At 39.7% G+C, this 16,193-nt stretch overlaps 1 protein-coding gene across 1 annotated transcript in view; it reads right to left on the bottom strand.

The window, feature by feature from the left end:
• Positions 1-2,307: 2,307 nt before the first annotated feature.
• LOC104910483 (collagen alpha-1(XXII) chain-like) overlaps positions 2,308-16,193 on the bottom strand; it is a 30,480-nt gene continuing 16,594 nt past the window's right edge. The window contains exons 2-3 of the mRNA XM_031552979.1: positions 7,733-7,891; positions 2,308-2,882 (exon numbers count right to left, since the gene is read on the bottom strand). Of these exons, the coding sequence (XP_031408839.1) occupies positions 2,308-2,882; positions 7,733-7,823 (666 nt within the window). The 5' untranslated portion in view covers positions 7,824-7,891. The remainder of the gene's footprint in view (positions 2,883-7,732; positions 7,892-16,193) is intronic.

Consider the following 16,193-nt stretch of genomic DNA (forward strand, 5'->3'; position numbering starts at 1 on the left):
TGTAAGATATAACCCTTACAGTGAACTCTTCTTCTGTTCCCAACATATTAAAACAGCATTTAAAAGTGACACAGGCACCAGAAGAGACTGGATTTTGCACCAGCTCCCTCTCATCCTCCAGAATAGTTCCACTTCACATGTTCAGAGAATAAAAAAAGGTTATCCAGTGTCTATGCTAATATAGGACAGGTTCAGGCTCCAAGTATAGTGAGAAGGACTGAGTCCAGATATTGAGTAGAAGTCTCCTCTACCAAGGCTGGAATGAAGATCTAGAGATGTTGCAGCATCTCACTGGGATCCCTGAATCAGAAAAACACCCACTAGGAACACCTTTTGCAGACCTATTTCTTGTAACTGCTGTTGTTGTGGTAATCATGCCACTGTAAAGACTGATATACTTTAAGGCACCTGTGTTTGCTGCCCTAGTTGTTAACTCCCCTTTCTATATTGGATCCACTCCTCTCAAATTCCCCATGTACTCAGATGGTTATTTCCCGTGTCGCTGCCAACTATCTTACACTTCATTATTCTGCCTGAATGTCCCTCAGAATGTACACATTATCCACTCAATGTTTGTTCAGCTAACTCCCTTTCTCTCTGCTCCCTCTTTAATTAATAATGCTCATTGACAACTGTCCAATTCTCTTTGTTCTTACACAGAAACCAATCCATATAGCAGTCAGCTTTCTCCTTTAATTTCCCTCTATCTAATACAACAAACTGTTCCCTTTCATTTAGCCTTTCAGAGGCTTTATTTCTCCACACCAAACCCGCAGGTGAAGGTGGAAGCAAACACCTTGGAGAGTGACAATTATCACGTATGGATGAAATACACTCCTAGCAATCCTTTGGGATCTATTGAGGGGTGACATGAACATGTTTGTGAATGTAGTATGGACTCAGAAAGCCACAAACAAATGGCATTGTACTCTGTCAAATGGGCAAATGTTTTCTTGAGAAGGCAACAAACAGATAAGAAGTACCGAAAACAGTTTTCCTGGAAAAGAAATGTGACAGATTTTCAAAGGAAAATTAGTATTTGGTTGTTCAGCAGTTGCAGTAAGAGGTTGTTTGAGTTGTCTGAGTGTATCCGCCAAGAAGGGCTTACCCTGCCTTATTCTACTCTGGTCATAAGTGTACAATTACATACATTTCAAGGAGAAACATTCAGCTCCTTCAATCTGCAATGTGTAGTGAATATCCAGCATGATTTTCACTTGTATCTCACACTATCTACAAGCATTTTTATTCAAGCAGCAAAAAAGCAGTCATATCATGATGCTGTGGGGCAGCGTCAACAGGCCTAGGTCTGCAAGTGCAACTCTTTATTTAAGAAGCACTCATAAGTCCAGAGCATTATATTAACACATTTTTCTTGCAAAGAAATGTTATGGAGAGAAAAAATAGAGCTTCACAACATCAAACTGCAAGGCATGCTTCCTTCCAGGTAAGTTTCTACCAGAAGACAGTAAGACAACTTCCTAGCCTGTAGACCAGGTCACTGACACTGCAACGTTACAGCAACCCACAGAGATTCATCTGTTATCTTTCAAATTCAGACCTATGATCCAGAACAGTATCTAATTAATTTGACCCAAAGAACTGAAAATGACCGCAACACACACTGAAAAGCAGCAAAACCAATAACAAGAGAACACTGTTCTCTACTAAACACCACTCAAAACATCACCAAGATTTATGGGGTTGCTAGGCAGAGCACTAATCATTAGTAGACTTAGGATGTTGAAAGACAGAAACGAATAAGTTTCCTTTTGTTTCCTCTTCTCAGTACGTTATACAACGCACTTTTTTTTTAATCTAACGAAGACAGAAAATAAGAAAAACAAAACGAAATAAAAAACTTCCCCACTCCAATTAAAAACAAAACAAAACAAAATCACAAAGATTCCCACACCAACTTAACTAAATTTGGGGTATAAATAAGATTGTCAACCTTCTCACCAATGTCAGAATAAATCAGATGAAATCCATTCAGTCCAAAAATACAGGCAGTTAAACTATTTAAGAATGAAAAGGGAATTCACGATCTGCTTTCTAGCTGACCTGTAGAAGCTGATCTATACTTTAAGCTAACTTGGGCAGAAGAACCTAGAATGGGAGCAGTTCAACGCAAGCCAGGTAGTAAAATGACTTCTTACAGAGTGGAAGAAAGCAGAAGACAATAAAATAAAGAGCTATCAGCATAGAATTATAACCAGGTAAGCATGAAAGGAAAAAATCAGAGCTTTTCACACCTACATGTTAATTGAACCTATTAATTCTCTTTGTGTAAAAGAACTGTGAGGTCTACTTACTTTCACAAAGACGTCTTCTCAGCTTCCCCCGAATTTTATCGATGGCATTGTAATCAGAGACATGAAACACATGAGCAGACTTTGGTTCTGAAGCAATCTCATCCAATTCTTCTTTTAAGGCTTCACCAACACCCACAGCAAAGATTCTGATTCCAGCCTGACGAGCTGCATTGGCTGGATCCAAGACATAATCCTGGCTCCTTCCATCAGTCAGAAGGATAGCCACTTTTTTAACAGTTCGATCACTAAGTCTCCCACCAGCCTCTTTGGAAAAACTGTAAGTGTTGATGTACCTGAGAGCATCTCCAGTGTTTGTATTACCCCCGTAATACCTAATTTTTCGGGCGGCCTCTTTGATTTCCTCACGGGTTTTGTACTTTCCCAGGTCAAACTCAGTGGTTGGCCGGTCACTGTATCGCACCACACCGACACGGGTTTTGTCAGGACCAATCTCAAAAGTTTCCACCAAATTAGACACCCACTGCCGAACCTTCTCAAAATCTTCTTTTCCAACACTGGAGGAGGCATCCAAGATGAAAACAAGGTCATAATGAACATTCTTGCAACCTGCAAAAGTGGCAGAATACATTGCTGAGGAAAGCTGAAATACAAGTATCAGACATAACAAATATTCCACAGGCATGGTTCCTCAGTGAGCAATGCTGAGGAGACAAGAAACCCTCTCCCTCTTCTGCAGAGAAAGTGCAGATTCTCAACCGTTCTTCCTTGTAATTCACTTCTTCTGTTTCAGATCTACAGTAGATCAGCATGCACTTCTCATTGAAATGCATACCCTTCCTCTTCCTGCACTACTAACTTCCTCTGCTCAATCTTTCACCTACACCATCTGCATGTATATGAAGCTATTTTTTCTCCTTTAAAAACTTCATTGCAGTCGCTTTGCTCAGGCAATGCTCTGAAATGACCTTCAGCTCAAGAGACCTGTTCTGTCCTTCCCTATGCCAATCTTGACCTTGAGTAGTGAAGCTTTCATGTTCCCTCCTGCGTTAACATTAAGATTTATGTATTCTTAGCTAGAAGCAGTTCTTCTGCTCAGCGTGATAGCTTGGTGAAGCAACTTTATAACATGATTATTTCGATTTTGAGGCTCTCTGCTATTGACTATTGACTGAAGGATGACTCACTGAATACTGGGATGGCTTCCCTGACAACAAAGGGCAGTTTCTTTATAATGAAGAAGTTCACTCATCTCTACAAACACCCTTTTGGCTCCAGCCATGATATTTGTAATCCGTGGCCTGTGTAATCTGAAAGGCAAATGTATTTTAATTGCAGATTTTTTGCCCTATGAAACCAGACTGATCACATATTTGTCAGCTGATTACCAAGAAAATAAATCTCCCAGGAGATGTTTTCTGCCTCTCTCTGAATATATGCAAACCAGCAGGCAAAATAACATAAAAATTCCCAGAGATGACCAAAATAAATCAACATTTTGCCACCTGAAAAAAACATATACATGTATATATTTAATCTACCATTATAAACCATAGTGCCTAACAAACCACACAGCTTCAAGACTGAAGGCTCTACAGAGTCAATTTATACAGGATCACACCACCTGTCATCATTTCTGCATTAGTTCTTGTCCTACACCGTCTCACAGGCGCAACTGCTTGTTTGAACCAATCCTAAAAGGCTAATTTGACAAAACAAGCACATATAATGTGACTGAGGACAGAGAACTGGTCCGTACAAGTGCCTGCACCATTTAATTATTAATATTACAACCATGACATTAACTTCCTCCATGCTCTGGACTGATCAACACACTTCCATTGATCAAAAAATCTGGGAATAGTCAAGGAAAGTTGTGACTCTAAAGTATGCTCATGAGAACAGTTTTGCTCTCTATACATCAGTGACATCCTCACTATATGGTTTCTGTGTTTTCATACCCAGATTAGTTCCAGCCAGGTCCAGCAACTGAACCTCTACATACCAGTGATCAAGATACATTATATCATAGAATAATAGTGTCCAGTCTAGCCTGATCCTGAATGTCTGCAGAGATGGGGCATCCACCACCTCTCTGGGCAACCTGCTTTGCTGCCTCACCACCCTTTCTATAAAAAAAAACTTATTTCTTATGTATAAATCTCTTCTCTTTTAGTTTGGAACTACTTCCCCTTGTCTTATCACCTCAGACATGCCTTACTTCTGCAGATCTACCTGATAGATGGCTGAGCCCAACTACTGTCTTTAGACCACATCTGCACTATGCCTTGCTGAGTCACGTTCCTGGATTGATCTTGGACCTGCTTCATCACTATGAGCTTCTCTGATGACCTGGATCGTTGGTTGAACCACCCTCAGTCCTGCCCTCTCACTTGTGGCTCCACAGGCCTTAGGAAACACTTGGTCCTTTCTGCACTCTTTAACAGATCTAAAATGCAAATGTAAAAGCATCCATTCCAGGCGTTAGTTGAAGACTAGAAATTTTTCCCTATAGGCCAAGGAATATGGAGGAATCCAAGTACTTGCATGACAGCCACCTCAGTGAACAGAAATATGAAACACACTATCCAAAGGTGGACGAGTATGATACTGTTAGCATGTCTTCACAGAATTCTGATATCTGAGCCTAAAGGTACGTCACAAAGTCTTCTCCCATATTTGAGCTTACATTTCAAATATTAATTTTGGTGCTATTGATCATTTTAATGTTGTGCACCTGCCCTACAAAGGACAGGAGTCTCACAACAGCTCCCTGCACTGGAAAGGAGTGTGTGGATGGCTCAGTAACATGAAGAGGACTTGCCTTCAAATAAGAGAAGCAGCATTACAGTCAGGCATTACAACACTGGAGAGCAACGTTCACGGTACTACATGATAGCTTCAAGAGAGGCTGAACATATGCTTGGTACGTTATGGATGATGAAAAATGAGCATCATCTGTTTGCTGTGTTTACTTCAGGGGGAACATGGGGACATGCCAGAAAATTGAACCAGGTGTTGCTGTTCTTCATGTGACAAAGGGAACTACCTGCCCATAAGGAATTGAAGTCATCTTAGAAACAACTTGTCCATATGGGATCATGTTTTGTGATGGAATTTTGTAAGAGAGTAAATCCTTGATTGTAACTACAAAGCAAGAAGGATCTGTCTGGATATATCAGCAGCATGAGCAGCTACCTGGAAGCTGCTGCACAGAGACTTCAGTAATTCTCTTCAGCAAAGAGAGTGTGAAGATGATGGAATATATGGTTTTATATTATGAAATGTCAATTACATTGCACCCATGTATATTGGCTAGATTGTCAAGTACAGTTCTGTTTGCTTTTTGCAGAATATAAAGGATGTAACAGAAAAAGTTAAGCAAGAAATCTCTGATTTCCATAAGGAAAGAAAAAAATCACTGTTAATCTCTGCTGTCTGAAAGAATATTAACTGAGACTAACCACAAAATATAAAGGTTTAACTATAAAACCCACAAGGTAAAGAGCTTCCCGTTGCTCATTTTAATGACTTTCAGCAGATGAGATGACTGTACTTTAAAAACAAACAGAACAGAAACAATCCATTCTATCTGTGTTCAAGGGCGATGAGCCTTAAAACGAGGTGTTTTTGAAGTCTAAAATGTGATGCCTATTCAGGCAGCATTGGAGGGCAGAAAAATATGGTCTTTCAGGATTATTTTCTTAAAGTCAGTCATTCTTTGCTGATGGCAGTGAGATTAAATGCTGCAGAAAAGCTTTTAGTAAGTATGAATCTGCATTTTTATTACTGCATTGTCCACTGCTGGGTAAAATTGATTGTTTTCCAAGAATGCTATTACAATGTTGTTTACTGGCAGAAACAGTTCACTTTAAGGGAATATGGGACATAATTCATAGAAAGTGAACTTTCAGTTTTTTAATTACAGAATCCGGAATCACAATTCCAAGAGTTGTAGTCACCTGTTCAGACACTGGCTCAATGATTTTGCTACACTGCCATTATAAATAGCTCACAAACAAGCCATAAGACCAAAATTATTTAACATAATGATATAATGAAATTACAAACAGTACCTCCTTTCTGTAACTAATCCACTAGAACTAGAAAAAATGACATTTCACTGTTTGTTAATAAGTAGTCATTCCTTTGAAACTTGATACTAAAAGACTTATAAAAATCATAGAATCATAAAAACAAAGAATCATAGAATGTCTTGGGTTGGAAGGAACTGCAAAGATTGCGTATTTCCAACGTCTCTGCCAGGATCATGATTGCCAACCATTAACTCAGGCACTAGATCAGGTTGGCCAGGGCCCTATCCAACCTGGTACCTTGAGCACTTCCAAGAATGGGGCATCCACAGCTTCTCTGGGCAGTCTGTGCCAGTGACTCACTGCCTTCTGAGAAAAAATTTCTGCCTAATCTCCCCTCTTTTAGTTCAAAACCATTCCTCCTTGTCCTATCGCTACCAGACCATGAAAAAAGTCAGTCTCCCTCCGCTTATAAGCTGTCTTTAAATACTGCAAGGCTGCAGTGAGATCTCCCTAGAGCCTTCTCTTCTCCAGACTGAGCAGATCACATAACATCTCTGTAAAGCAGCAATTCCTCAGACTGAGAGAATGTTTCAAAACTCCTTTTATTTTTCTCCTTTTTTTTCTCCTTTTTTTTTTCTCTTAAAAATTAGCCCTGAGTACAAAATAGTATATTTCCTAGAAAGAAATAGAGAAATCCTCTATCTCAAAGTACCTTTGGGCTTTTATTACAAATAAGCTGTGTAGGTCTGTAACCATTGTCACTCCCTGACCTTTAGCGTCATTCACTTGTAGATAAATAAACTCATAAAAAAACAACATGCCCTGGTGAAGACTACCTGTAGGAAAAGGCTCTCAATTGCACAGTTCTCTAATCCATTCACTGAATCACAGATTAGTTGAGGTCAGAAGGGACCTCTGGAGGCCACCTGGTCTAACATCCCTGTTCAAGCAGAGACACATCGTTCAGTGACATTTCAGGGGACACTGCTAAATGGCACAGGCCAAAAACTATGCCAGGGACCCAGACAGACAGTATGAACCACGAGATGGAAGAAGACGAAGAGAACCCTGACTCTGTTTAGTTCACTGCGAAAATCCCAGTCAGAAGATTCACCAGGTCTAACGTGAAACCCACTGAAATCAGTGTAAGGGTTGATCTCCATGCCACCTCCACGGATAAGGCATATCCAGAGCAAGTTGTACACTGCTCCTTTTGTTCTGGATGGCTGAAAACCAGAAACTCTAGTTAAATCATAACCCTGATCCCTAAGCCTCCATTCCTTAGGTCTGTATTATGTCTTTTCAGTAGTAAACATCTTGCTTGCTTTTTTATTGCCTTCTTCCTAGAATGGTAACAGTGATAGCATCTCAGTCTTGCAAAAGCCCCAGCAAGCTGTTTAACAGGAGTGGAATGGTGCATACCTGCTCTCTGTGCCTCAGTTCTCTCCTCACTGAACACAAGTGTGAAAAGAATTAGGAGACAGGGTAAATGGCATCTTCCCATAACAGACATATCTCCTCTCTCACATCAGCTTGTCTTTTCACCGTGGTGGGAAGCTCTCTAGAAATCCAATCTGTGGCCTATCAAGGAAAATAAAGAGCAAGTGTTATCTCACAGAAAAGCAAACAAAAGTAATGATGCAAGGCATGGGAGCATGGTTTTGGGGAGTTGTCTCTTCCGCTTCTCATTTTGTTGACGAGACACAAACCACTCAGACAAAGAGGCAAGAAGTTCACCTACTTTTCAAATGCTATAGCCTTTCACTGCCTCTATTCAGTGTGCAGCAGCCTGAGTGGAGAAGGAGAGAGATTACCAGATTATTATACTTTAATTGAGCTCACTGCCAACTGCACAATCAACGCACTGGAGTGGAAACTATTCTTGACATGGCCCTCCCACATATTCATCATTAGGAGATACAAGACGAGGAGCTGGGATACAGCCCACTGCAAATCACACACAACACATTGCCACTTCGCCCATGGCTGCTTTCAGTTCCCAAGCCTCAGAAATGCTGAACAGTAAAAACACATGACTGTTTTCCTATACATGCTTGCTGCTGTCCATGTCTATAGTCATAAACTCAGCAGCTTCAAAATATATCTTTCAACTATTTAGGTAAGAAATGTAAAAGCTCAAGTGGAAAACCTTCAGTTTAAGGTTATTGTCTCAAGTATACCTTGTCTGAAGCCACAGAATTCAGATAATGCTGTAACAAGCCATGCCAAGTACAGCTACATTTTCTAACACCGATCTAAATCCTTTCTTATTGTTTAATCATTTATTTACTATTAAAAATTAATTTTTACTATGAGGATCATGAAATCATTGCACTTAAATGTACTAAACTCCACACTTGCAAGGAAAATAGTTTCTACTTTGCAGCTCTTACTGCCTGAAGAATCATTTTGAAAAAGTTTTTCTCAGCTCCTGCTTCCATCTTTCACTCTTTAGAGCACAGATTTCTTGGTTCATTTTCTTAAGGAATTTCAGCTTCCTCACTCTTTTAACATGCACATCAGTTTCTTCCCTTTGATGTGTAAAGAAGGCATAAAGGGAACACTGTACGCTGTAGATCATTGCTGTAGGGCTGATTATGCATTCTAGGAAATTTCTCTGCAAAGCAATACGGTTCTGGGCAAAGACGAACAAAAAGCATAGAGGTGTCAGCATTTGTTCACATACAGTCTTGATCAGTCAAAAATTGGGCCAATCTCTACTACGTCTCTCAGAAATAAATCGCGTATCATTCTGGTTTAGGAAATATAAAAGGGAAAGCCTTCTGTACCTGTAAATCTTTATTCTCAGAACAAAATGCAGGCTCCTGTATTTTCAAAGGTCTTTATCATATGCAGACATGGAGAAAAAACGTACTGAATGCATTGCATGCTCTACAAATAAGAAGTTGGAAGCATCTGCCAGAAGTGGAATATAAACTCTAGGTAAGATCCAAAAAACAAAGTGCTTTATTTAAGCATCATCCCTAAGTCCAAAGGGAACAAGCAGGTGCTGTAGTTTACACCTCAACCAGACAGTGTCTCTGTGAGACAGTGAGGTTCTCACAGAGCTTGCTAGAAAAGGTTGCAAGGTAAAAAGGGCATTAAAATATCACCATGCCCTACAGTAGTAGTTAGAATTTACTTCTAAATAAACACATAACTGAAATACCGATCAGGCAGCCGCCTGTGGAGGGATCAGGGCAGGCAACTTTAAATAGCTATGGGAGCCTGCAGCCCAAGGTTTTTTTTCCTAGGAAATGTTGGTTTCTGGCATTTAGGGAGAGATGGGAAACCAGATCTGCCATGGGGCATTCTGCACTTTCAGCGCTGAGCTCAAACGTCATTTCTGTGTGTCTGGGCTTGCACGGCAGCAAAGTTTTATAAATACATTATTAAAAACAGCCTTTGTCAGCTGCTAACTCTTACAAGGCCAGGATAAATGGAGAAGACCACACCAGCTGGTGTCACTCAGCAGAACAGCAGTGGGATGGATGCGTGCCGGCTTGAAAGGCAAAGATGTAGAGTTTGGTGGACAGGCTTCACTTCATCCACTTCTGCTGGGGCAGAAGGGCTACATATATGACCAGACATGAGAAATGCGTTTTTAAGGAGTCACTCATCCCCACTCTAGACTAAAACACTTCAATAGCTCATTGCTGTCTTATGTATGTTGAAAAGTATCTCAGAACAGTCATTTAGCCTAAAAATAGGGGAGGAGAAATGCAAATTAAATCAGAACATCTGCTTAAAATCTAGAATCATAACCTGTGGTGGCTTTAATATGCATTTGTGGTTCAGTGTTATTCTTGCACTCAGGCCAAAATACATTATTTTATCCATTTTTATAGCGTGGAGAATTGAACCAAGTCTCTTAACTTTCAACCAGTTTATGAATTGATGTTTCAGGAAGATAAAATTGCCCCATCCACATCAACAATTTTCAGAGGTATTAGAAGAAAGGTTGGAGATAAAGCATTTCTCACGAGAGGTTCTGTGCAGTATTTCTCCTCCATTTCAGTTCACCACTGTGAGACTAAGCCCAATCTGTGATTCCAGAAGCTGACCAACATCTATGTCCCATTTCAGGAGAAACTGTTGAAAAAGAGCCTAGAGCGGGACAGTTCAGGCTTCAGAATGATCCAGCAGTAAAAATTTATTTTTAGTGGATCCTATTTCCAGTTGCCCAAGATGGTTTTCTGTTATTATTACTTAGTAATCATGTGCAAATACTTGTCCTAATGTGGCATAAGTCGGTGTGCATCTGTTAAAAACACCTCTTTTTCTTCTGTTTATTTTGCAGACTTCACTGTCAGATTACTTTGTGATATATTTACATGTATTAGATGATACTGCAAAAAGAAATGACAAACCCTATTATGACTGAGTTTGTAGACTCCAAGCCCAAGGTCCCATTTTTAATAGTTTAAGGAAATAAAGAAATAAATAATTCTGACTGCATGCAAAAATGATGTGGAAATGGCATCCAGGCCGAAAAGAAGGTTGGTAATTGTTAAAGTGAGCTCTCTGTGCTTAAAATATAGGCATAGGACCAAGCTATTTGTATAGCCTCACAGCTGAACAAACAACATGCAGAAGATGGACACAAATTCTATACAACATTTAACTTTGCTACTGCTTTTTTGGAGGAGTGTCATCGAGTTCTAGGTTAGTGAGCATCCGCAGTAAGGCCTGTCTGTTCTTGAACAATAAACTCATTTTGGCAAATATTTGCTCATAAAAAGCAACATTAAAAATATATATAAATATATAAAAAAGAAAAAAAAAAAGATGAAGGAGAATTGAGTATTCTCATCTCAAAATTACTTTACTCTTTTGCTCGCTGTCAGGCTTCTCTTGCACTCCTGCATTTTAAGATATGCTGTTTTGTCATCTTGATCCTTATGGAGGCTGGGAGCAGAGCCCTTGTCCAAAGCATCACATACACATCCAGAACCAAAATGAACAGCTGAGCTGAATTTTATTGTGATTGAATTTTTTTGTTTTCTTTGTTTTTCCTGATTGAATCAAAATGAAAGAATATCCTCACAACAGTTTTTTTAGAAAATAAAGCCCCTCTTCCTTTGTGAATAATATGATGCATTTTTCTGTCCTGCTCTCTCTGTCTTTGTCCCACCTGAGTGTGATGCTGAAAGGACATATAGGGATTTGTTTCAGCCTGATTCTCAGATAATACCTTTACATTATCATAATTCAGGGATGAGGAGGGAAAATTGTATGAAAGCAGCAAAAGTGTGTGGTTAGAAATGGTATTCTGCAAAAATGAAGGGAAAAGAAGGGACATTTCTGAGGAATGTGGCAGAGCAGAAAACTTCACAGTATTTCTAGAGTGAGTTTTAAGCACAAGTACAAGAACAAGTACCAGATATTCCCTCCCTCAGCCCACCCAGCCACTGCTGTCCTGGTTTGAGAAATGTCATCAGTATCAAAAGTCTCTTGAATCAGAGATAGGGGAAAAAAAAAAAAAAAAGAAAGAAAAAAGGTCAGTTTCTGTGATCTCTTTCATCCTTTAGAGGAGTGAGTCAGTGAGTCAGTCACAAAATTGTACTAATAAAAAAAAAAGCCCACAAAATAATGTCAACGTTAACATGAGAATTTCAGCGGTGTGATTTAATAACACTCCTACCTGATGAGAGCAAAAGTTCAAAGACCCTACGGGGTAGTGTAAGGAACAGTGATTAAGGTCTGAATGTAAAAAAGCACATCCAGTTTTGGACTTTGGTATGCTCTTTAGCATATCTGAGCTTATGGGGGAGGATATGTCTTACTAAACCCCAACACTGACCTGTGCATCCTACTGTTAAAGTCAAAGGGGACTGCTAATACTTTTGCTTAATTTTACCCATTTGTCTGCTGCCACTGAACCTTCACTGTATGCCATATAAATTTCCCATGCTGGCATTCAGAATGTGATTTCAAATGTCTTTAGTATGCTCCTCTGAAGAAGAAGCTAGCCTAGGGTGAAAAAGACAGTATCCAATTATAAAGCTTTACACATACACACAAAAAGGAAAAAAAGAAAACCAAACAAAAACCACAGAACACTAATGCATCTGACGTCTTAGCAGAGTCAGCTTGCTGATCATGTCTGTTCCAACTACTGAACTAAGCAATTTAATTATCTAAATTATTGCTGATAGGAGCAGGAAGGAGACAATATAAAAGAGAAATGTACTTTCTCTCCCTCGATCTGCCCATGCCATCATATATCTTAGTTCAATGCTTTTTAAAGAAATCATCCAGCGGCATTTCTGGTAGATGTGAATCCTCTCAGTCCTGATCCAAAGCCAACTGCAGTTAATGAAAAAAAGGGCCACTGATTTCAGCAAGATTATTTCAAAATCTATATGAACAAAGCAGAAAACCTTCTGCTAACACCAGCATGGCTCCTGAGATAATTCATTGATAGAATTACAGAATCGTTGAAGTTGGAAAAGACCTCTAAGATTATCTAGTCCAACGGGCAACCCATCATCACGAGACCCACTAAACTGTATCCCTACCAGCTGTGTTTAACAACAACTGAAACTGATAAAAGTCTGCTGAAACCATAGAGGAGATTGTCCGTACCTCTGCAGCTTGTTGGATGGGAACATTCATGTACCCTGAGAGCCAACAGATCTCCAGTCTTTAAGTATTGCCAATGCTGCAGGAACTGAAGAGTTTCTTCCCTCCTTTTTCACTATCACATTTCAAGAGCAACTTCTACACTGATCCCCAAAAAACATATCAGTCATATAGAGATGATTTCCATGACTGCTAGCCAAAGAGATCTGTCATTTTGATGGGAGATTAAATGGAGTGCTGAGGAAACATCAGTAGAGCACTCAAACCCATCAATTTGTTTGCCTCAGCTGAACTCTTACTACTCTGCAGTACTTGGTGCTGGAACTACAGGTCCCAGTGAATGATTAATATCAATGCATTTGGAACGAAGTTTGATTGTACAACAAATAAATTCTATATAAAACAATAAGGAGGAGAAATGTAATAAATAATTGCTCGGTATGTGATTGGTGCCTGTCCAGGAGACTCAACAAGACAGAAATCAAATGGGAAAAAGTATAGAGAAGGGTAAGAAAGTGTCTAAAAGGGTCATATAGCATATTCTAAAAGGGACTGGATTAACTCAACACGAGCATTTTCTAATTTCTGCATGTTCCACTTTGCAAACTTAGAAACGTTATTTTAACCTCCATAACACTGCATATGCACTTATGGGGAAACCTGAGAGAAGGTCACGACTGGAATTCAACAGTTTCTGACTCCTTAACCTATGCTTAGATCATGCATCCTTCAAACTGATTCCTTTGTAAAAGCACCCACCACAGACTATTTAAAACAAGCTATTACTGGTTGCTTGCCAAATTGCTGCAATTCTAAAATGCCGTAAGTACTAGGTGAGCACTTTGCAATGTATTTTTGCCTGCTGCAGCTATGCAGTATCTGCAGGCTAAAGCCTTGGTGCAATTACACCAAGTATAAATTTACAGTGATTTGTTCAGAGACAGTAACTCCAAATCTGAATTATACCCTTGCATATCAACGTTCTATTGACTGACTTAGAAAACCCAAAACTAACCTGACATAAAAAGTTTCTGTGACATAGTCTCTGAAATCCTGAAGCCTGTGGCTAGGTACCTCCAAATCCGTATCATCATTCCCAAATTTACCTTGTTATCTCTCCTACAAACAGGCTGCACTCACACAGTTGGACCAGTTGTCCAAACTACATCACTCAGTAAGGCAACTCATCCATCCCAATAATGACTCCATCGCATCCTGCCTGTTAGAAAACTTTCTCCATATTTCCTCACCTATATTTTTTTAACATAACACGTGAAATGTGTCTTGTGCTACCTCTTTGTCAGGGTTTGCAGTGTACACACACCCTACAATTGGAAGTCCAACATCTGCATGTAATTCAGAGTGCCAGCAAATTAGGATTACAGATAACACTGTAATCCTCATGAGAAGCCCAATTCAGACATCTTATTTTACAGTCATTGGTGTAATGGATATCCAGCTTAATGAGAACTGATGTAAGCAAGGCAAAGACCAAACTGATGCCCATAGAGGGAGCAAATATTTCAAACTGTAGAAATGTTTTTTTCAAAATCCTGAGTTTATCCCCAGTACAACATATATGTGGAGCACAGTGATTTTTTACAGGGTCACAGAACTCCAGCCCTTTGTCTTAAGCCCTGTAACCTGCATGGGCAAAGACCCACAAATCCCATTTCCTCTCAAGCGCAGACAGAGAGGTTCCAGCCTATATTAACTACTAGGAAGAAGACACTGAGCTCCTTGAGGCTATTCAATATGAGGAGTGTTCTACTCATAGAGGGGCCCATTTCCTGCTTTTTATATCCTCATGGAAGTTCTTCCAACTCCTGGAATGAAATCTAATATTTTCTTTTTTAGTACAGTACAGGATTATGTTAGTAAAAAGACCCATATGTCATGGCTTTATATAGTCAGCTAACAGAGCAGGAGCCAGGAACTGGGATGGTGGTAATAGCCTAAATCTGGAAAATAAGCAACATATATTCTAACAGGGAGGAGCACGGTGAATGTATCTCCCAGAAATTCTACTGAGGCCAAGGAAGTATTGCTTTGTATTTCTTGCCCTATGCATTGTGTTAATGGCATGAATAAAGATTACTAGAATCCCTAAAAGCTTCCGAAATGAGCTGATGTCAACTGTTTCACACTCCTCGGGTTAATAAAAGAGCTATACTAATTAGTAGTATACCACACACTCACCCACCATTTCCCCAGTGCTTCTGCTGAAATGTCCACGTGACAGAAAATTTCCCAAATACAGGAATACATCTGCCTCCTACTCACACTATGTGGATGAATTTCTCTTCCATTTGTTCCAACAATTTAATAGCCATCTAATTTCCTGAAAGTTTATGCAAAAAATAATGGCTACATCTGACTAAGAGATATTGTACTACAAAGTCTTTTCATTATGCAGTTTTCACGATCTTGGCCTTTTAAATGGAACTTAGGCTCTCCTGAAGACACAAACACCCTAGCAGAAGTGAAAGATCAGTGACAAGGGGCAATAAAATCAGGAGATACCTGTCACTACATGGGAAGGTGCAGATAGCAGGGTTGCAATCTTATCTTTTCCCCTGATGCTTTCACTCTTCACTCAACATTTGCAGGAAGCCTTATTCCCTGTCAGGGATCCCCTACCAGAAACCCATCCCTCTGAGTACCTCCATGCTCTTGTTTACTGAGAATATGCGTTGTCACCTCTCTATTAAAACACAAGTAAGGAAAAATGCAGCTGAAGAGACAAAGAAACAAGCAGCTTGCAGGCAACCCTGGACACAATCTTATTGGATATAAGGATATTTTTTTTTTTACATTAAGGGTAGTGAAGCACTATAACAGGTTGCCCAGAGATGTGGTAGATGATTCATCCCTGGAAACATTCATGGTTAGGCTGGAGGGGGCTCTAAGCAACCTGATCTAGCTGTAGATGTTCCTGTTCAGTGTAGGGGACTGAACTAGAAGACCTTTAGGAGTTCCTTTCAATTCAAATTATTCTATGATTCTATGATTCAGTGACTTTATAACTCTCTCCCTCTACAAATTCTAGAGAAGATCATTCTTTGCCTCTCTGTTGCAGAGGGACCTCAGGGTAGAAAGCAATTCACAAGTAATTTTCATGGTAGCAAAGCTCTTGGGATACTAGCCTGAAACACAAAACAGGACTGGAACCTGCTTAGGATTGCTACTTTTTATTATTTTCCATAATGTGTAGCTAAAATCCCTCAAGGCACCCAGTTCTGGTGAAGTCCAACAACAGAACTCAAAGTTAATCACAGAATCATAGAATATCTCAAGT

This window comes from Meleagris gallopavo, chromosome 3 (genome assembly GCF_000146605.3).
Source record: "Meleagris gallopavo isolate NT-WF06-2002-E0010 breed Aviagen turkey brand Nicholas breeding stock chromosome 3, Turkey_5.1, whole genome shotgun sequence".
NCBI classification, from domain to species: Eukaryota; Metazoa; Chordata; class Aves; order Galliformes; family Phasianidae; genus Meleagris; species Meleagris gallopavo.